Raw genomic sequence first — 21,896 nt, forward strand, 5'->3', positions numbered from 1 at the left:
CTAAGGTGAGCAGACTCATTTTTATCAGTAAGAATTGCAACATATTAGTTTAATCGTACAAAATAAGTGTGATTTTTGACAGCTTTGGGGTTTCTTTCTCCTCACGCAGAGCCCCAAGGGCAGTGAGGGCGTGGCCGCCATTGGGGCCCCTCAGGGGCCGTGCTGGAACTGGGTGGGTCACGTGACTGCGCTTGGCCAATCAGGCATCGAGTTGAGGCGGCTCGTGTTGTCCACGGGCTGAGGGGGCTGAGGGGAGATGGACACCGAGGGACTGAGGGTCAGTGGTGAGAGGAGATGGACACGGACTGAGGGGCTGAGGGTCAGTGGTGTGGAGAGATGGACACAACTGAGGGTCAGTGGGTGTGAGGAGATGGACACTGACTGAGGGACTGAGGGTCAGTGGTGTGGGGAGGTGGACACTGAGGGGCTGAGCTGGGACTGAGGGGCAGTGGTGTGGAGAGATGGACACGGACTGAGGGTCAGTGGTGTGGGGAGATGGACACTGAGGGGCTGAGCTGGGGCTGAGGGTCAGTGGTGAGAGGAGATGAACACGGACCGAGGGTCAGTGGTGTGGGGAGGTGGACACTGAGGGGCTGAGGGTCAGTGGTGTGGGGAGATGGACACTGAGGGGCTGAGCTGGGGCTGAGGGTCAGTGGTGAGAGGAGATGAACACGGACCGAGGGTCAGTGGTGTGGGGAGGTGGACACTGAGGGGCTGAGGGTCAGTGGTGTGGGGAGATGGACACTGAGGGACTGAGGGTCAGTGGTGAGAGGAGATGGACACTGAGGGACTGAGGGTCAGTGGTGTGGGGAGATGGACACGGACTGAGGGTCAATGGTGTGGGGAGATGGACACTGAGGGTCAGTGGTGTGGGGAGATAGACATGGACCGAAGGGCTGTGAGTGAGCGACTGAGGGGGAGCTGGGCAAGGACCTGAGTCGGGGCTATGGGGAGGTGAGTGAGGGGCTGGGGCTATGGGGAGATGGGCAAGGAATTCAGGGGAGATGGGTGTAGGAGCTGAGGGCAGCCTTCCTTTAGCCCAGCTCTCTAAAACATGAGAAAATAAATTGATGTGGTTAAATTTTAACTTTGCAGACAAACGCTGAGGTGCCCCAAGATCAGTCTCAGACTATAGTAACACACTGAAGTGCTCTACTTATTGAAATGCTGACAGGAGCTTGCTAAGAAAACATTTGGAATTAACTAAGTAAGTGTCACTAATCAATTTTTTTTTCAATATTTATTAAGTACTTACTATAAAACAGGCCTTAAATCCACCTTGTTCGATTTGCACAGCTGTGGCAGGGGCAAGTTTCAGCTTACAGTGCTGTTCTCTCAGGGCTTTACAGGAGGCCACTGAAAGTGGGTCATTAAAAAACACCCTTAGACTGCAAACCCTTCTGGGGGTGCCAGAGGATCCTGCAGATACAGGAAATTCATGGATAGAGTGGTGAACGACTTGGAAAAGACCTGCATTGGTGGTTACTAAAGGTACAAATCTCAAGGAGAACTGAAAAAGGCTGGAGACTGGGAGAGCATTAGGGAATTATTCCAGAATCTTGCCCCATTCTCACTTTTGCCAAGGTTAATGGCAGCTGTTGGAGGCAGAACCTGGCTGTGCATCCATGTGGCTGTTCTCAAATTCTCCGTGGGGAATTTCTGCTTTCTTGGCAGGAACCTCAGGCTCCAGATGCTGCTAAACGGGAAAGGAAACCCAGCATCAAATGAGACATGAGACCAAACAGTGGCTCTTTACCAGGAGTACCCACTGGGAATGCCATTCTCTGCTCTCAGGCAGAAGGTTTCTCCTGTGCACTCCTTGAGCTTTTCTTTTTTAATAACTCAATAGTGAGCATTTTTAGTTTCTCTACCAAATGCAGGTTCTCTGATCCAAGTGGCTGGGGAAATAAATATGACTAGAAAAGCTTAAGAGACTCCAGAATTACAAGAGGTAGCTTAACCTCTGAGGGAAATAGTGCTGTAAAAAATGTTTTTATGCTGTCAAGCACCCTAAAATTATACAAGCAGCAGAGCCTTTCCAAAGTAGCTCCATGATCTCAAGTCACAAATGTCCCACTGAAATTCAAGGGACTTATTCCTAGAGCAAGAGAGATGGGTTTAAGCAAATCTTGCATCAATCCTGGGAAAAAAAAAATTGAAAAAACCTGACAACTGCACTTCCAGTGATTGCACTTTTATTTCCTTGGAACCACGTTGGTGTATCTTTCTATAATATTCACAGTACAAAAAAAAGGCAATTTCATACTATCCAAGTGCACTACAGATGCTCTGCTCACCTACTCTACTCTGGCTGTGGGAGTTCCTAAATCATGCTTTTCTCAACTATAAGAAGCTGGAAAGTTCACTGAAAAAACAAAAGTAAAAAGGTTCTTCAACAGGAAGAACTCCACTTGTTTCCCTCGCTCCTTTCTTAGGAAGTTTCTGATGTGTTATGTACAAATTAATTACAATATCAGCAAAAAAAAAAAAAGTTGAACATTTCTCAGCTGCTCACCTCACTAAGAGTTTTTCCAAAGCAAATTAACAATATTTGGTTTTTAAAAATCTGTTTCATACAGAACCTTTGTAGAACTGTAAGCTGGTTCACAGCAGGAGTTCTTTGATGAAATATAAAACAATTCTTCTAAATAATTTCCAGATAATAAGCGAGCAGCTGGACTTCAGTGTTCCTTGTGGGTCCCTTTCAACTCAGGCTATTTTATGATCCTCATTTCTGGATGACATTTAGAAGCAATTACACTGTTCCATGTCTGCAAAACACCTTCTTTTAGTCCAAATGTTGCTTCTCAGAACAGAATTTTAACAATACTTCATTTTATTAAAAGCAGAATACCAGCATTGTCATTTAATCTTGAACACAACAACAACAAATCCACAAAGCCCTACCTAAGATTTGGCTTCACCTTTTCCTTTACCTCCTCCGCAATATCATCGCTATTGTGCCGCACAACCAAATTATAGGGCTCCTCCTCCCCTGTCTCTTCCTCTGACTTCTGCTCCTCCTCCAGATCCCATTTGGGCCGTTTATTTCCCGTGGAGGAGACAGGAGAACGTTCAGCTGGGTTGAAATCCTCGGGGATGCTGTCGGAATTGGCCTCTGCCAAGCACTTGTGGCACAGTCTGTAGCGCCGGGTGCCCTGCTGCACCACGCAGCCCGTCAGCTCCGTCACCTGCCGCTTGCACTTCCTGCAGATCAGCTTGCCAGCCTGGTGGATCTGAAAGGGTTAACATTCACGGCAGGATCTTTAGCTCGTCAGCTAAAAAAGTTCCAAAGTTTCTTTTCCCAGCCTGGTGTTTGAAGAAGGAGTCAGGGCTCTTCATTTCTCGGTCTCAAGGTTGTTTATTGTTTCTTATCTATAAAATTCTTTCTCCTGTCCTGCCGAGGTCTGTCCAGCAGGACAGTTCCAGGCACTCTGCCTGCCCCCAGGGCAGGGTTATGACTTTATTCTAAAAACTACATGTACAATATTTACAATTACCTTCCAATACCCATCACCCATGTTAGACACTGAGCTTCTACTCTAAACCAATCTAAAAGTGCCACCATCACAGCCAAGAAGAAGAAGGAGAAAGGCTGGACCTGCCCACTTCCCTCCATCTTTCCTCCTGAACCCCCATACCAAAAACCCCAAAATCTACTTTTCCACCCCATGATAACTTCACTATTATTCTACCTAAACTGTTGTGGCTTGCTGAGCTTCATCTAAGGTGGGTAATTTGCTCCATGGGTCAGAATCAAACCCACAGGGGCATTCTGGGCTCTGTGCCAGGGTCTCTGAGACCCTTGGCAGGGGTCTGGGCTGTTCAGGACAGCCAGAGGGATGTCCTGGTTCTGGCACAGTCAGCCTTCATCCTTTTATTTTAGACCATAACCTTTGTCACAGAGAGCACAGACAATTTTCCCAGGCGTCGTTCTGGGAAAGGCTGTGAGAAGCTCAGAGAAAAGAGTGAGAAACAATTCTTAACTTGCTGCACCTGTGGAATGTGTTATGGAGATTTGTTTACCAAAGCGTGGTTTATTAATTAGCCAATAGTGATGGTGTTTTAATTAAAGGACCAATTAGGTCCACCTGCAGCACACTAGGGTATAAAAGCATGGGTTTCTTAATAAAGATTATTATGAGCCTTCTGTAAATGTGTGGAGTCTTTGTCAATTATTACCCGGTCCTGGCTTATTGGGCTGACAGAGAATCGTGCTAAAAAATTAAATTTTAAATACAATTTGCCACATTTAAATAACGAATAATTAAATAATTAAATAGTAATAATGAATAATTCAAGCTGATGCTCTGCTTTGCTGGTGTTGAGTTTGGAGCTGCCACCACCGAATTGATTCACACTTCCACAACGAGCAGAGTCTTTGCTGAATAACTCTAAACCAATTCTCCTAAACGCTTAACCTCCGAGTGGAGATTGTGCTATAAAAAATGCTTGGGTGCTTTTCCTACCGTCTGGAAGTGGTTGCGGAGGTGCTCCAGGCGGGTGAACCTCTTCCCGCACGCCTCGCAGGGGTAGGGCCGCTCCCCGGTGTGACACCGCAGGTGGCGCTTCAGGTCCGCCCGCCGCTTCACCGTGTGCGTGCAGAACGGGCACTTGAAACGCATCCGGGGCAGGTCACCTGCACGGACAGGGCACACGGCACAGCTTTAGTCCTGTACTTCCATCAGTTTGCAGCACAACATATTTAACAGCTCAAATTTCCTTTAATTACGAAAAATCCCCAATATTTGGATGCTTATATATTATAATTATATCATGTGGGTGCAGAACGGGCACTTGAAATGCATCCGGGGCAGGTCACCTGCACAGACAGGGCACACAGCACAGCTTTAGTCCTGTACTTCCATCAGTTTGCAGCACAACATATTTAACAGCTCAAATTTCCTTTAAATACGAAAAATCCCCAATATTTGGATGCTTATAATTATATCATGTGCATGCAGAACGGGCACTTGAAACGCATCCGGGGCAGGTCACCTGCACAGACAGGGCACACAGCACAGCTTTACTCCTGTACTTCCATCAGTTTGCAGCACAAAATTCATCACAGCTCTAGTTTTCTTCAAATAGGAAAAATCCCCAATATTTGGATGCTTATGTATTATAATTATATAATAATTATATCATGTGGGTGCAGAACGGGCACATGAAGTGCATCCAGGGCAGGTCACCTGGCACACAGCAGAGCCTTCTTGCTGTACTTTCATCAGTTTGCAGCACAAAATATTTAACAGCTCAAATTTCCTTTAAATATGAAAAATTCCCAATATTTGGGATATTTGGATGCTTATATATTACATAATAATTATATCATGTGCTTGCAGAACAGGCACATGAAGTGCATCCAGGGCAGGTCACCTGGCACACAGCACAGCCTTCTTGCTGTACTTTCATCAGTTTGCAGCTTAAAATATGTAACAGCTCAAATTTTCTTTAAATAAGAAAAATCCCCAATATTTGGGATATTTGGATGCTTATGTATTATATTATATAATAATTATATCATGTGGGTGCAGAATGGGCACGTGAAATGCATCCAGGGAAGTCACCTGGCAGGGACAGGGCACACAGCAGAGCTTTCTCACTGCACTCTGATCAATTTGCAGTTTAAAATACATGACAGCTCAAATTTTCTTTAAATAGGAAAAATCCCCAGTATTTGGGATATTTGGATGCTTATATAGGTATGTATTATATTAGATATAGTATATAATGGTACATAAAATACAGGCTTTGGGGGATGTGGGAAATGGATTTATAGAAAATTTTCAAAGTTTGATAGAAAGTTGACAAAATATGTATTTGTATGTAAACTTTGAGATAAGAAATGTGGATTTAGAAATGTTATGGAATAAGATATCGCTGAGAGAGAAATTGAACTAAAATTAAGTTTTAAAAGATGGTTTGATAAATAAGGGGGATATAGATTTGTTAAATCTATATCTTGTATATCCCCCAGCTTGCATTTTTATTCTTATTTAACATGCTAATTGACCACTTGATAGTGTTTTCCTCCTGACAGCATTTTTTAGATATAAAGGTTATCATAAATATGCAGCTGTTTATACATAGCCATCATATCTGACTCTTCCACCAGCTAATGGTTCATAGCTTTGACATTTATCATCTCTGTGTGATATATAAAGATGTCTTTGGAATATGCAGTTATGATCTACAGATGTGCTCATTCCCAAAGGAATGCACATGGCAATAAACCTGTCGGCTTTGTTCCACCCCCTCAGGCAGGTGTTGGCAGAAGTTTGGGCTGGTTGGACCCCAAAATGCAACATCCCAGCAATGCCAGGACCTCTCGTGTGAAGGACTTGGATTGGGGTGAGATCAAACACTCCTGTGATTGCCAGATATTGGAGAAACTCAGTCCTTCAGGTCCCCAAGCCAATTGCAGCCCTTAAGGTTTCATTAAACTCCACTTGGGCCCGAATAATCAGGCATGTTTTGGCTGAAATGTACCAAATACCTGGGTCAGTCCCATTCCAATTCCCATGCCCCGTTCTGCCTTCAAAATCTCAGTGTTAGCACCAAAATTGAGCCGATAAAATCACCTCTAATTCCAGGCACATTTCTGGTTTCCATGCAGCCGTACAAATTCCTTCCAAATCACCACCTGAATTCTCCTAAATAAAACCAAACTTTTCCAAGCGGTTTCTATTGTTTACCTTCATTCCAGCTACTCATCACCCCTAAAATTGTGGGCATCGAGGTGTACAGTTCTTCTGCCTTTAACTCCATGAACTCAGGAGTTCTGGAAAGTTCTTGTTCTAGCTGAGCAACCGACCACCTCTTGGCTGCGGCCTCTGCTCCAAAGTCATCCTGATCCACCTCGTTCTCGGCATCAAACTCGGCCTCCTCTCCGCTGCCCTGGGAGCTGTGGGCGGGATCCGAGGCTCCGGCTCGCTCGGCTCTGTCCGATTTGCACCCTCCCAGCTCCCGGCCCTGCGACAGCCCCAGGTGCTTGCGGCGCTTCCTCGTGGAGCTCTGTTTCCTGCCTCTTTTGGCCAGCTGCGTCTCTGCCCGCTGCAGGATCACCTGTGAGGACAGGTAGCTGCTGTAACTGCTCCAGGAGTTTTCATTCCCGTTGGGTTTTTCATCCGGGATCGAGTAGGAACGCCGGGGGTTGCTCTTTGCTTTCCTTCTGGAGCGATAAAGAGCAGGGCGGGCAGGGGTGGGCTCAGTGCTCGCACTTTTGGCCGAGAGGCTGAGGTAATGATCCTTTTCCTTTTCATTAATATCCAATGAGGACTTAATGAAGGTCTTGCAGACATTGAGGATATCTGTCATCTGCAGATAGCTGGCAGCTGACATGACTTCGATCACATTCTGACCCGTTAAAGACAATATCCCTGAATACACAAAGTCCAGGATGACCATGAACGTCTCTGGAGAGAAGACCTCAAACGTGGCTATTGTTGGCTGACTCGTCTCCTTCGAGCTCTGCGAAAGGAGCATTTTGAAGTAGCCACTGCTGGCAAACAGCACATTGCGATGGGCTTTGAAGACCTTGCCCTCCACCAGGATGCTGCAGTCACAGAACAAGTCCTGCTTCCGCTGCTCGTTCAGCTGCTCCAGGAGGCGAGACTGGTGGGAAGAAATCTCCATTCCAGGCGGGGAGGAAGAGGAAGGTTCGCTGTAAAGGAAAAAACATCATCATGATCATCTAAATCAATGATGCTGAATCCTAATTCAAAGAGATGAGCTCTCTTTTAAAAAGCGCTATCACATTCCCAAAGTATTTCAAATCTCCCTGCGGCCGCTACTCTGCATAACAAGAGAGAAGAAACTTAACTCCAAAAGAGGTGAAAAGATGTCCCAGCGGGATTACTCCGTATCCCAAAAGAATGAAAATTATGTCGACCAAGCCATGATGGTTCTCAGACTCTGCAAGAGAACTTGGCCCTCCCGCCCTGGGCAGAGCCGCGGCTGACGCGGGCGCACGGTGGGCGCAGCCTCCGCCCCGGCGCACCGGGACCGCTCGAGTGCGGCGGCAGCGCCCCGGGGTCGCCGCCCTCCCGTCCCGAAACCCCCGGCATTGGCCGCGGCCGCCGTCACTCACCCGCCCGCCCGGCCGAATTGGCCGCTCGCTCCCCGGCAGCCCGGGACGCCCGACGGCGCCGGAGCCGCTCCGCCAGCGCGGAGGCGCCTCCCGGTCCCGCTCCCGCTCCCGCTCCCGGTCCCGCTCCCGGTCCCGCTCCCGCCGCGGGGAGCGCAGCGCCCGCCTGTCCCGGCCGGCTGCGCGCTGCTCTCCGCCCGCACGGACCGCCCCGCCTCGGGCCGGGCGTGCCGCCCGCAGCCACCCCCGGGAACGGAGCCGCGGCTGCCTCTCCGCCAGAGCCCCCCGTGTGTCCGCCCGCTGCCGGGCGCCCGTGGTTACCCCGGCCGGTCCCGGTCCCGTTCCCGTCCCGCCGCTCCCTCTCGCCTCCGCCGGCAGCGCCCCCGCCGCCCCCTCTCGCCGCCGCCCGCCCCGCGCAGCCCCTTTGTGTCCGCGCCCGGGGCTGCAAATGGCGCCCGCCGGGGACGCGGCAGCGCCGGCACCGAGCGGCTCCGGGCGGCCCCGAGCGGCACCGGGCGGCCCGAGGCACCCGCGGCCACTGCGGAGCCCCGCGCCCTCCTCGCCGCCGCCCGCTCGTAGCCGCCGTCAGCCCCAACGCCCGCCCGGTCCTTCCCATCAGCGCGGAGCACAACGGGCACTCACCGGCGGGGAGCTGCGGGCGGCTGCCGCCGAGCCGGGGGGAGCGGGCGGTGGCTGCGGGATCCCCGGCCCCGCCTCGGGGCTCGCCGTGCCTCCAGGCGCCGCTGCTCCCGCAGCCCCGAGCCCTGCGAGCCCGAACGGCACAGAAACAAAAGGTATTTGCTGACGTGGGCGTTGGACAGAGACGCCCGAGGGCTGGGGACACAATTAAAGGGGCAACGCAGCGATTGCAGCCGCAGCCCAGCGCCTGCCTCGGCCCCAGCGCCCCGCACACCCGCATGCTGCTCCGAGCCGCTGCCCCGCTCACACCGCGCTTTGTTGTTGCTACCTTTGTGTTTGCAAAGGGAAGGCGCCACCTGAACGGGAACGGCAGAGATGCGGAGCTCCGCGGTGTAGGATTAATGATATTAACTCGATATCGCAGCATTTTTATAACGGGATTTTGGTATTCAAACAATGAGGGTAATCCCAAAGCAAAGCGCTGCACTGTAGGAGTGCAATACACAGATTGTCCTGTTTTCCCTTCTGGGTGGTAAATGGAATCAGGATGCTTGTTAGAAGACAAGACACTTTCAAATTCGTGCCTGTTAGATGAGAGTCTTTCAGTCTTTTCAGTCTTATTCCTGGAGATCATGGAATCATTTTGGGAAGGAAGCCCTGCAGTCATCGGTACAGTTCCCTCCTCAGAGCAGGCTGCAAGAACCTGGCAAAGAACAGTTCCCATTTCCACAGCAAGGTCGGGTGAGATCTTCAATAGTGTTTAATTTATTCCAGCAGCTAAGCCAAGACTCTAAGAGGGAAGGCTCTTTCCAGCCACTCCTCCCAATTTTCCTTACAAAATCTCTTGTTCTGTGTTCTTGCTCTGTTTAAAATTCCTGATGCACTGAATAAGCCTCCTCTTTGCATTTCATGAGTTAAATAGGATGAAAGGTTACGCCTCCATTGTAGAAAGGTTTTAAGTTAAACAGTATAGAAAATATTTAACTAAATGATATTACAAGCTTTTCTTAGTAGCTTATCAACTTAAACCCATCACTCAACAGTGTTGGCACGAATTTGTACCTAATGGAAAAATTCTGCAAGGCAAGGGCTGAAGGATTAGAACATCCTTTTCTTGAAAAGTCAATCTTTTAGGCAGAATTGCAGATTTTTTCTTCTATTTCATTTTTGTACTTGTTGCCTCCAACCAACAGTAACTAAAACATAAGAGAGGTAGACATTGGCATGGCTTGAGATGGATCCCAAAATCCTGGAGGATGGAACATTGTGCAGAGCCAGGAGTGAGGCAAGGATACCTGCAGCAGTCAGAGCCAGCCCTCTGTGAGGTCTGTGGGCTTCCAGTATTTTCAAAGCCACCCTAAATCAATATTTTTGGGGTTTTTTTTCTTATGTCAGTTCTTCAGAACTGGAATAGAATCTAAGTTACAAAAGGTTGGAAAGGGAGATTGATTCTAAAGTCAGTCTTTGACATCTTTTTTTTTTTTTTTTTAAGTGGGGCTACCCAACTGTTTAACCTTTAAGATAAGGACAAATTACATTTTTTGGATAGCAAATATGGATGTTTAGGTAATTTAATGGCAATCAAAAAAAAAAAAAAGTGAAATTCTGTGAAAGAACTAATCAAGCATCACACAAGTCAGAGGTTTTTTGGGGCAGAGAGAATTCTGTAAGAAACACCTGAAAAGGAAGAGAGGGGTTTTTTTAATTCAGCATTTCAGCCTTTGAAAGGATGGGAAGATATTGTCAGAAATAAGGATAGTTAAGAGACATTAATCAGAGAATGATGAACTTCACTCTTGACTGTGGTTTTGTGAATCGAAAGTAAACACAAACCAAGCAAAAATAATCACAGGATTCTTTGAAAAGACCCCCTAAGATCAAATCCAGCACTAAACCCTGTCCCTAAGAGACATAAAGATGAAAGAAATACAAGGAAATAAATAAATTCAATGGGAACATCCCTGTGTGGTCTTTACTTTCCTCCTTGACAGGAAATGTTCCTTGAGCTGATGAGGGCCATGTGATGCTCACAGAAATGTGAAGAAGACAATCAGAGGCAATGGAAGGAGACAAAAAGAAAAATACTTTCATTTAGAGAAAAAAAAAAAAAAGGAAAATATAGGAGTGTAAAATGAAGAACGTGGAAAACAGAAGGCACTTAACATTTATCTTGTCTTGCAATACAAAAGGAAGGAAACAATGACCAAAATTAAGACAACAAATGTAAAAATGGGTAACTTTTAAAAACCAGAAAAACATCATTGACTGTGGGAATCGCAGCCTTGAGCTAAACCTCCAAGCTTAATATGATACTTCAAAACTTACTACAGATATCTAGTTATACTAATGAGAATAACAACATATAAATCCAGAAAAAAGCCCTTATTTGCCCAGCAAATCAACAATTAATCTGTGTTTAAAGAGTAAAAGTGTTCCTGTGGATAGATTGCTCCATTTGCCCATTTAGAGCCGCTTCAGATCTCATTCTGAAGCATCTGCTCCTCAGTATTGTTAGATTTATGACCTCTAATTAAATTGAGTATTGATCCAAAAATCCCTTTGCTTCTAAAAACACCCCCACTATTAAGAATCACTTAATAGTGTGACCTTTGCAGTTGGCAGTGAAGAATTCAGGTCTGGAGAGAACAGTTCATTTTCCCCTCCCCTTCATCCATCCCCAGACAAACCCAGCCCACGTTTTTACCCTGGGACAGCAGGCACTGATACCTGGGATTTGTTGTCAAACTGTTTAATGGAAAGGCAAAGGGAAACATCTATGAAATTGGAGCAAAGTTACTCCATATCCTTTGAAATATTTCTTGTTCTGTGTATTTGATTTAGTCCAGGTTGCTCAGGAATATTTCTAAGCCATTTAATAACAGGCATTTTAGGAGTTTAAAAGCTCCAAGAAATTAAATGTCTGTTTTCACATCAAGTCCATTTTTGGGCTGCTGACCAAGTGTCCCATAAAATCAAGTGTAAGTCTTGTTTAAGATGTTTTCATCTGGGTCATCACCAAGATTTTTAAGTCACCCCCTCCCCAAACCTAAGCCAATAAATTATAATTTTTGTAGGAACAATAAAACACCGTTTCTTGTGTCCTTGGGATGCTTCCCATGAAGAGGAGGGTGCATAATGCTTACACTGAATTTAACATGAAGTTCTCAAGTTGTCATTTGTTGGTCACCTGCAGCCTGGAATGAAAATTCTGCACTCTCTGGTCATGATGATACAAGAAAGTTATACAGTTTTTACACAACTAAAAAGAAAATAGTGACTTTTTAGCTGTCCCTGGGAAGGGTTATATAGCATATATACATATACATATATATTTATATATATGTATGTGGGATTGTTGTGTAAGAAACCCCAGGGTTCAGCCAAACATGCTTACAAAGCTGTAAAAAAGAAAAAAAAAAAATAGAGAGAATTTTCTAAGTCTACAGCCATTGAGTTCCATGATCCCAAGAGCTGGAATAACACTCAGGTGTGTCCAAGGAATGCAGAGCAGCAGCACCCCAGGAGCATCTCCTGCTCCTCTCCTCTCGACAGTGCTGGGCAAGAAAAACTCACCAAGCAGCAAAACCAAGCTTATTTTGTTAGAGAAGTAAAATTTCTTCATCAGTACTCATCTCTGTAGCTTAATTGTGGGTGAAATGACACAATATGGTGTCTAGAACTTCCAGTAAATCTTGGTTTTACTGGCACAAACTGGAAAAGGTGTACAGAATTCAATATGCTGAGCTGGAGGGGACCCACAAGGATCATCCAAATCCAACTCCTGGCCCTGCACACCCACAATCCCACCATGTCTGGGCACTTTTGAGAGGTTTCCAAATATAAAAAAAGAGTATTTTAATAGTCCTTACTAAAACAGCCCTGTCTGAGATCCTAATTTTGAGACTAAAACATCTACTGCCATCAATGAATGATCCAAATTTTTAATCAGTTTGTCTCTGATGTGTTAAGCATTTATGTGCTTATTTTCTTTGAAAGAAATAAGTCTTGAACATATGACCTACTAAAGATTCATCTCATCCTAATAAATTTTACAGAAATCCTTTTCCAGACAAAAGTGCCAAAACATTTAAATGTTCTTTCTTAATTAGCTGCTGTTTTCCTTATAATAACAAGAAGATTTCATGACATTTCATGGATAATTCTCTTCACTTCTGAACACTCAAGAGAGGTTGGTGTGGGGGTTTTATACTTTGTTTATAGCCCAGTGATATAAACCCCATCTCTCTGCAAGTGTAAAAAATGGGCAATTTACAATAATCTGTGACTTTTAAAAAGTATTTAAACCTCCTTGCAAGAGGCTTTGAGGTGTGCCCCATTGCCTGCTATAAAACTTATTATTCACATAATTCTGCAGTTTCCTTGTTTAGCCATAATTTCAGGATGGATCTTTTTTAACCAAAAAAGACATGGGGGTTCTGCCATAAAAATTATCCACATAATTCTGCAGTTTCCTTGTTTATCCATAATTTCAGGATGGATCTTTTTTAACCAAAAAACACATGGGGGTTCTGCTATAAAAATTATCCACATAATTCTGCAGTTTCCTTCTTCATCCATAATTTTAGGATGGATCTTTTTTAACCAAACAACACATGGGGGTTCTGCTATAAAACTTATCCACTAATTCTGCAGTTTCCTTGTTTATCCATAATTTTAGGATGGATCTTTTTAACCAAGCAACGCATGGGGGTTCTGCTATAAAAATTATCCACTAATTCTGCAGTTTCCTTGTTTATCCATAATTTTAGGATGGATCTTTTTAACCAAAAAACACATGGGGGTTCTGCTATAAAAATTATCCACTAATTCTGCAGTTTCCTTCTTTATCCATAATTTTAGGATGGATCTTTTTAACCAAACAACGCATGGGGGTTCTGCTATAAAAATTATCCACTAATTCTGCAGTTTCCTTGTTTATCCATAATTTTAGGATGGATCTTTTTAACCAAACAACACATGGGGGTTCTGCTAACAAACCAGCATGGCCTCAATGACGTGTCCATAAATACATGCAAGTCTGGACCTGTTCAACCACGTGTCCCTGTAGGATCAGCTGGCAGAGGGCATTTGCTCACAGTACATCCTCCTCCCTCTTCCACAAAACTCCCAATCCTCGTCTTCCAACTACCTAATGTTTGGTTTCACTTCCTTCTCCTCCGCTTCATCCTCGCTGTCATCCACCTGCTGGATGACCAAGTCGTTGGAGCCGTCCTCCACGATCTCCACGTCAGACCTGTTGTCCTCCCCGTAGTGCCACCTGGAGTCCTTGTCCCCGTCCTGGGGGAACTCCAGAGGTGCCTCGGCCTCCAAGTCAATGCGGATGCTGTCGATGCCGGCCTCTGCCAGGCACTCGTTGCACAGTCTGTAGCGCCGCGTGCCCTCCTGCACCACCTGGCCCGTCAGCTCCGTCACGTGCCGCTTGCACTTCCTGCAGATGGGCTTGCACGCCTGGTGGATCTGGGCAAAGCACAAGGGATGCAGTTGGCTTGGGATTTCAACGTTTACCTCGGAAACTCGGCTCCTCCCGTGATGATTTCCTGCAGGGTGTGTCGATCACCTCTCCCTTCCCTTCCCTTGCCCCTTGCTGAGTACTGTCTGTCAATCTCCAGTGACTGGCAGGCTCCAAGGATGCCCTCTACCCCTGGGGGGGCATTGGGCCACCCGGGTGTCCTTTGTCCCTTGAGACCTCCCCTCCTGTACCTGCTTGGTGCCTCCCTACCCCTTCCCTCCCCCTCTGCCCTGGGGTGTCACACACATCTTTTATGAAAAATCCTTTCCTTAGGATTTTTTCTCCTGAGAAGCTGAGAGGCCTCAGGAACAAAATGTAACCAATGGTTATCTGCTGCTGTGGAATGCAACAGGTGCATCTGGGATTGGGCTCATGTGGTTGTTTCTAATTAATGGCCAATCACAGCCCAGCTGGCTCGGACTCTCTGTCCGAGCCACAAGCTTTTGTTATCATTCCTTCTTTTTCTACTCTTAGCCAGCCTTCTGATGAAATCCTTCCTTCTATTCTTTTAGTATAGTTTTAATATAATATATATAATAAAATAATAAATCAGCCTTCTGAAACATGGAGTCAGATCCTCATCTCTTCCCTCATCCTTGGACCCCTGTGAACACGGTCACACCGGAGTTAAAAGGAGCAACAGCCACGGGCTCAGGGAGTTCTGTTGGAGCTGGTGCTGCCTTCAGAGCCCTGTGGGCCAGAATGAAGCTCTGGATCCAAACCCTCCATCAGAACCGACTCCTTTCCTTCACCATCGCCTTAAAACACCACAGTGCTGCTGTTTGGTTCAGACCCAGGGGCCAGAAAAGCTCAGGCACATCCCATCTGGCAATATTGGTAATATTCCAATAGAGAACTTTGTTTCTTTCTTATGACCAATGGGCAGTGAATGTGTCTGTTAAGTAAATGTAAATATCTTGAAAAACTATAAAGGCAATGTGTTGCTATAAAAAATCTCTCTTATGCACCCTTCTAATGGAGTCTCGGTGCTTTACGCCGTGTTGCACTCTATAGTGACAGACTGTCACCGTCATATTTTCTGAAAAATCCCTTCACCAGGATTTCTTTTCCTGGGAAGCTGAGAAGCCTCAGAGAAAAATGAAAACAATAATTATCTGATCTGCTTCTCCTGTGTTTTGCTGCTTTGGAATGTGGTTTGGACATTGTTACCCACTGGTCATGGTTTGATTGGTTTCATATGAATTGTTTTGACTGAATGACCAATCACCATCAGCTGTGTCAGACTCTGAGGAGAGAGTCAGGAATTTTTCATTATTATCTTTTAGCCTTGTGTCTGTATCCTTTCTGTATTCTTTAGTATAGTTTAGTATAACATTCTATCATATCATAGCATAATGAATTAGCCTTCTAAGAACATGGAGTCAGATTCACCATTTCCTCCCAACAACAGGGGACTCAGAAAATACCACACACAGCATTGCCTCAATTTGAGAGACATCAAACACTGAACTGCACCAGCCCAGGCACAGTAATTGCCCACTGGAGCTCTCACAGGCTGCAGAGAGCAGAACCTCTGCAAGCCATCAATTAACCAACAAATTCCTCCCCTTTCCTGCAAATTATCCTTCAATTCGACTGCAACCAAAAGAAATTAATTTTCTATTCCCCTCTTCTTTACGGGAGTCATTAGATCAACCAGATACACTCACACTGTGTTTAATTAGCTAGATTTACACGTTAAATAAATCATGCACTTGCTAAAAATACTCACAGTTCGAAAATGGCTGCTGAGGTGATCCAGCCTGCTGAATCTCTTCCCACACGCCTCGCAGGGGTACGGCCGCTCTCCCGTGTGACAGCGAAGGTGACGCTTCAGGTCAGCTTTTCTCTTCACCACGTGGCTGCAGAACGGACACTTGAACCTCATCCTGGCCAGGTCATCTGTCAGAAAATAACGGGATTAAAAAAATTCAAAATTGTGTCGTGCAATGCTCTAGGAAAAAGTGTTTTATGAGAAGAATAGCACATCACTTTTATTAAAATAATATTCATGGATTGTTTGGAGCACAAAGTTTTGTGTTTGCCTGTAGATAACACAGGAGTGCAACAAAGGAGGAGTGGACCATTAACACAGACCTGGCAAAGCCAGCCTGGACAGGGCTTGAAGCAACCTGGGATAGTGGGAGGTGCCCCTGCCCATGGCAGGGAGTGAAGCAAAATGAGCTTTAAGGTCCTTTCCAACCCAAACTATTCTGTGATTTCACGAAAATGAGCTTAAAAATATCCCAACTTATATTTATTTTTAAATTTAATACCCCAGCTACTTCAAGAACTCAAAATTATTTCAAGATCATGAGTTAAACTTTCCAAACGTACATTTCTGGACAATACATCTGTCTTTTTGGCAATTGTGCTTTCCTATTGAGCAAGACCTATTTTCTCAGAGCCGGAAGAGAGAGGATTCACAGGTGTCCAAGCCCCACTCACCTTCAGCCCAGTTCCCCATGACTCCCAGGATGGAGGGCATGCTCCCGTACTGCTCCTCAGCTTTGGAGGACTTGGACTTGCTGGAGGAGCGGGGTGACTCGTGCTCCTGCTGCGACACAGCCAAGGCCCTGGGCATCACCTCAGCCCCCTGGCTGAACTGGTAACCCACGTGAGGAGGAGCTTCCACCTCGGTGTCAATGTGAACTTGCTCCTCGGGCGGCGCGGCGTGGCCGGCAGGCTCGGCAGCCCTGTCCTCCAGCTTGCTCGATTTATAGTGGGGGATGTCTGAAGGCTGCTGCAGCCCCAGGTGCCGGGATTTCTTGATGGAATCCTGCCGCTGCTCGTGTTTGGACAGCTGCTGCTGCTGCTGCTGCTGGGCATTTCTTTGAGAGCTGGGGTAATAGTTGAAATTGCTCCAAGCGTTGCCGCCCATCATGCAAGTCCCAGGGTCTGGGCTGGAGTGGGGATGTGGGGGGCTGCTCTCTGCCCTCCACCCTCCGCTGTACACACAGGATCGCTCCACGCCGTTGGAGCTCACATCTTTGTCTGACAGGCTGAAGTAGCGATCCTTCTCCTTCTCACTGATGTCCAGCGACGACTTGATGAAGGTTTTACACACGCTGATCACATCGGTCATCTGCAGATAGCTGGCGGCTGACATGACTTCGATCACATTCTGACCAGTGAGGGACAGTTTGCCTGAATACACAAAATCCAGGATAACTGTGAAGGTGTCAGGAGAAAAGGCCTGGAAAGTGGCTGTGGTGGACTGACTCGTCTCCTTCGAGCTCTGCGAAAGGAGCATTTTGAAGTAGCCACTGCTGGCAAACAGCACATTGCGATGGGCTTTGAAGACCTTGCCCTCCACCAGGATGTTGCAGTCACAGAACAAGTCCTGCCTGCGCTGCTCATTTAGTTGCTGCAAGAGGTGAAACTGATGAGAAGAAATCTCCATCCCAGAAAAGGTGAAATGAAACGTTGCTCTAAAAAAATGAAGAAAATGATTACACTCTTGACTTCAATGCTGTGTAACTCAGCCAAAAATGTCAGACGCAATTTTACGGCTATCTTTAAAAATAGTCGCATTTCTTGAAATCTACCAATATATTTAAACCACGATATGCTCAACCATGGATTCATTTTCCAACAGGACAAGAGGGATGACAAAGCCAAGCCCGCGTTATTTGGCACAGACGGGTGTGCTCCAGCCGGGAGCATCCCCATGCCCAGGATGCGGGGCTGGATGCGGGGCTGGAGCCGTGCCGCCCGCTGGAGCTGCGCAGCCTTCAGGCAGCTCCGGGAAGACGAGGAGCCAAGAGCAGCTGCGGCTGCGACCGCGGCCGAGCCTCGAACCGGCGCTTCCGCCTCGCCCCGCTCCGCCCGGGCCGCGCCGCCGCCGCCGAAAGCTCCGGGAGCGACGCTCGGCGGCAGCGCCCCGGCCCCCCCGGCACTGGCCGCCGTCACTCACCCGCCCGGCCGGTCCCCGGCGGCCCGGGACGCCCGACGGTGCCGGAGCCGCCCGGTCCCGCTCCCGCCTTGGGGACCGCAGCGCCCGCCAGCCCCGGCCGGGCTGCGCTGCCTTCCGCCCGCACGGACCGCCCAGGGCCGGGCGCGCCGCCCGCGGGAACGGAGCCGCGGCTCCGCCAGAGCCCCCCGTGTGTCCCCCCCGCCCGGTGCCCGGTGCCCAGCGCCCGGTGCCGCTCCCGGCCCGCCGCCCGCAGCCCCTTCCGCCGGCAGCGCCCCCGCCCGCCCCGCGCAGCCCCTTTGTGTCCGCGCCCGGGGCTGCAAATGGCGCCCGCCGGGGACGCGGCAGCGCCGGCACCGAGCGGCTCCGGGCGGCCCCGGGCGGCTCCGGGCGGCACCGATCGGCACCGAAGCGCCCGTGGCCGCTGCGGAGCCCCGCGCCCTCCTCGCCGCCCTCCTCGCAAGCCGGGCTGGCTGCGGGGCCCGTTCCGCCCCAAACCCAGCGCCCTGCCCGGCCTACCGGCGTGCGGGAGCCGCCACTCACCGGCGGGGAGCTGCGGGCGGCTGCCGCCGAGCCGGGGGGAGCGGGCGGTGGCTGCGGGATCCCCGGCCCCGCCTCGGGGCTCGCCGTGCCTCCAGGCGCCGCTGCTCCCGCAGCCCCGAGCCCTGCGAGCCCGAACGGCACAGAAACAAAAGGTATTTGCTGACGTGGGCGTTGGACAGAGACGCCCGAGGGCTGGGGACACAATTAAAGGGGCAACGCAGCGATTGCAGCCGCAGCCCAGCGCCTGCCTCGGCCCCAGCACCCACATGCTGCCCGCGAGGGGAGGGGATGGGATGCCCCAGATGCCTCCTTTTCACACCTTTGTCCATAGCAGGGGCCTCGATGACCCAAATCCTTCTCCTTTCTCTTGCAGCATCCTCCAAAGGAGATGTGACATCCTCTTTTCTCTGTTGGTATCTGTTATCTTCTGAAGAAAGCATGGCTGAAAACGAAACCTGAACCTCTCACCTTCTCTCCCTCGAAGTTTCGTATCTTTCTCCTTCCTCTTCTTACCACCAGGGTCTTTTCTGTGATTTTGACGCCCTAGTTATTTTTCATAAATATTTATTTTCCCATGGAAACCGTTCTTCCTTAACCGAGCTCTTTGCGGCCTTTTTGGCCTTCCCTTCTCTAACTTCAGACATTCCACCTTGAAAGAATTTATCTTTCTTTCCCCCGCGTAGCAAAATTAACTAAAGGCTTTTTCTAAAGATAACAATCCAAAGACTCCTTCCTTTAATCATTAGAACCACTCTCCCACTAATTCATATACATTTATTAATCTCCAATTTATATCCATTATATATATATATATGTAATAATATTCTTTTCCAAAATTCCCCATTTTTCATAAATTTTATTAGTTTTGTAGATTTTCCTTTCCAACCCAGGCCATGATCTTAAAATCTTCATGAGACCCATTCTGCTTCTGTGAGATTCTAAATTCTTGAACATGAAACAACTGGAATTCACCCCAGTTTCTCACAGCTCTTACCACTGAGAAATAAAGAATATAATCAACTAAACAGCCAGATTGTTTAATATATAAACCAGAACATTTATTTGTAGTATCAGGTTTTAATACCACTTGAATTCATTCCTTTAAAGTTTATTTTTGCCTGTCAAGCCAAGTAAGTAGCAGCTTTTTTAATTTAACATGGAATCACAGAATCCCAGGATGGTTTGGGCTGGAAAGGACCTTAAAGACCGTGGGCAGGGACACCTTGTTGCTCAACATTCTACATATTTTTTTTCCACATTTCTGCCCAAATTATTTCATCAGCTGAAAGCTTCCCTTGGAAAAGAATTATCTGGAGGTATTTGTTCTGTTTGACTTGCCTGGGTGGTGCTTTCACTCCTGTCACTGGGGCTTTGTGTCAATGTCAACAGGAGCTTGAGGGTTCTCCTTCTGCCAGGAACAGGCAAGAGAATTTAAAAAACATGGGGGGGAAATTTCAGTGTTATCTGGAGTAGCTTAATTAGAATTTTTACAGATGCTGCAAGTGCTTTCCTCAGAGCACCTCCTGCTCGCTGCTATGCTCTGGATCCAGGAACAGCCACAGAACAAACTTTGGTTTCCTCATCCATGGGGTTGGTTTCATCCTGTTGTGCACAGTAATGCATCCCAAACAATCCCAGACATCAGAGAGGGGTTTTTTTTTTTAGGTTGTGTTTCTAAATTTTAGAGCTAATTTCAGCTGAGAAAGTTCCACTTGAGATGCAGTTTGGAGAGTTTATCCAGAGGGAATGTGCTTGGCAGCTGTGTGAAGGAGGTGAAGGAGCTGCTCCTCACAGCCAGGGTGCAAAGAGTCTGCTCTTCAGAGAATAATCACACTAAAAAATTACATCTTTCTTGCTCATAGAAAAATTAACATGCACTTCTCTTTGGGTTTGGTAACTAAATAGGATTAACAATAATAATATATCATGGTATAGTGTAATATATTATAATAGTTCAATTAACAGTGGCGCCAATTAAAAGATTTCAGTTCTCCTCAAAATAAATATTCCTCATGAATCACAGCCTTCAGTGATGGGTGCATCTTCTAACTTTAATTATCCAGGGATATTTTTTGCCAAGGAAAACTCAAGAGCCTATACTAGAACAACTTAAGGAACTGTTCAAAGTCTAGAAATGAATTAGGAATGAGATTTCAATTTTCGTGTCATCACTGCCAGCTTGGATTTGGGTTTTCTTCATTTGTATCATCGTTCCTGTCCTCAGCTTTGCCAAGGACCAAGCCAGGAGAGCTGAATCACGCAGGGTTTGAGCTCCACCTCTGTGTCCCAGCACAAACCCAAATCTCTGAGTACAAACCCGTGGAGTAGCAGGGGGTCTCTTCCTTTCTCAAAATGAGCAGGAAATCAGAATGTCCTGCCCTAAACCCCCGGTCCAGGGAGGAACCTTCCCCCGGCAGCAGCAACGTCCAGTTTAGGAAAAGCCCGAGATTTGGTGGAAGCCCAAATCTTAACCCTGTTCCAGCAGCACAATTAAAGCCTCGTTAAGCTCTTATCTCACCCAGTTTCCTGGAACACCCAAATGCCCCACGTTTGCATACAGCTCACCTCGATGGCTTAGGGCTGGACCCAAACAATTCCCAAATCCTCCCCAAATCCTTCCCGACTTCTCTGACACCCTCTGACCCCTGCTCTCCTCCTCCTTCCCCCACAAAAAATCCTTTTCACCAAGGGTGGAGATAACCACACTCATCCCCTCTCGAGTTCTTCAGTGTCTCACATCTTCCATGGAAAGAAAAAAGGAAAAATTGTCTACTTGCAGCGAGATTTTTTTTTGGTCAAATATTCAATATCATTTAAAATTTTCTGGAAAGGATATTTGGGATGTTGTCCTCCCCACGTGCATCTCCTTCTAACTAGGATCAGTGTCTGCTTCCCAGCTTGAAAAATGAGAAGTTGAAAAAGTTGAATTAACATAAAACTACAAAGACTGTTTAAAAAATTAATAAAATATTTTCTAAAAATCTCACTTGGCTGGGGTTTAAGTGAACAGAATCCTTTTAGTCCTTTCCTTCCAAAATCCTTATTTTTCTTGCAATCCAGCTGTCCCCAAAAATTGATATGTTGATTTTTAAACCAAATTAATGAAATGGAAACATGAATTATTTCATTTTAATGCCAGAAATTGAAAGGTGAGCCTCAATCTAGACACTCTCAGGTTTACT

At 47.1% G+C, this 21,896-nt stretch overlaps 2 protein-coding genes and 1 long non-coding RNA gene across 5 annotated transcripts; 1 reads left to right on the forward strand and 2 right to left on the reverse strand.

Annotated features, from left to right (window-relative positions):
* Positions 1-2,173: 2,173 nt before the first annotated feature.
* LOC136565876 (zinc finger and BTB domain-containing protein 8A-like) lies at positions 2,174-10,044 on the reverse strand. Of its 3 annotated transcripts, none has more exons than XM_066564743.1 (4): positions 9,057-10,044; positions 6,699-7,666; positions 4,470-4,639; positions 2,174-3,236 (listed from the first exon to the last, which is right to left on the reverse strand). In XM_066564743.1, the coding sequence occupies exons 2-4, from the start codon at positions 7,636-7,638 to the stop codon at positions 2,904-2,906; spliced, it is 1,443 nt and encodes a 480-aa protein (XP_066420840.1). In that variant the 5' UTR covers positions 7,639-7,666; positions 9,057-10,044; the 3' UTR covers positions 2,174-2,903. The 3 variants fall into 3 exon arrangements, with proteins under 3 accessions (XP_066420840.1, XP_066420843.1, XP_066420842.1); XM_066564746.1 differs by lacking the exon at positions 9,057-10,044 and adding an exon at positions 8,732-8,856; XM_066564745.1 differs by lacking the exon at positions 9,057-10,044 and adding an exon at positions 8,411-8,500.
* Positions 10,045-10,406: 362 nt separating this feature from the next.
* On the reverse strand, positions 10,407-18,835 carry LOC136565817 (zinc finger and BTB domain-containing protein 8A-like). The gene is made up of 4 exons (XM_066564638.1): positions 18,715-18,835; positions 16,707-17,689; positions 15,991-16,160; positions 10,407-14,206 (listed from the first exon to the last, which is right to left on the reverse strand). The coding sequence occupies exons 2-4, from the start codon at positions 17,659-17,661 to the stop codon at positions 13,874-13,876; spliced, it is 1,458 nt and encodes a 485-aa protein (XP_066420735.1). The 5' UTR covers positions 17,662-17,689; positions 18,715-18,835; the 3' UTR covers positions 10,407-13,873.
* LOC136565819 (uncharacterized) lies at positions 18,555-21,700 on the forward strand. The gene is made up of 2 exons (XR_010784932.1): positions 18,555-18,866; positions 19,088-21,700. It is a non-coding gene; the product is annotated as an uncharacterized lncRNA (long non-coding RNA).
* Positions 21,701-21,896: the final 196 nt, after the last annotated feature.

Source organism: Molothrus aeneus, chromosome 23, assembly GCF_037042795.1.
Source record: "Molothrus aeneus isolate 106 chromosome 23, BPBGC_Maene_1.0, whole genome shotgun sequence".
Lineage (NCBI taxonomy): Eukaryota > Metazoa > Chordata > Aves > Passeriformes > Icteridae > Molothrus > Molothrus aeneus.

Excerpts from the sequence above, each read along its gene's own strand:
- LOC136565876 (XM_066564743.1), bottom strand. The coding sequence starts at position 7,638 with ATGGAGATTTCTTCCCACCAGTCTCGCCTCCTGGAGCAGCTGAACGAG. Across the intron at positions 4,640-6,698 it reads GATGAGTAGCTGGAATGAAG|GTGACCTGCCCCGGATGCGT; the intron begins GTAAACAATAGA and ends CTGTCCGTGCAG. Across the intron at positions 3,237-4,469 it reads TCCGCAACCACTTCCAGACG|ATCCACCAGGCTGGCAAGCT; the intron begins GTAGGAAAAGCA and ends TAACCCTTTCAG.
- LOC136565817 (XM_066564638.1), bottom strand. The coding sequence starts at position 17,661 with ATGGAGATTTCTTCTCATCAGTTTCACCTCTTGCAGCAACTAAATGAG. Across the intron at positions 16,161-16,706 it reads CATGGGGAACTGGGCTGAAG|ATGACCTGGCCAGGATGAGG; the intron begins GTGAGTGGGGCT and ends ATTTTCTGACAG. Across the intron at positions 14,207-15,990 it reads TCAGCAGCCATTTTCGAACT|ATCCACCAGGCGTGCAAGCC; the intron begins GTGAGTATTTTT and ends TGCTTTGCCCAG.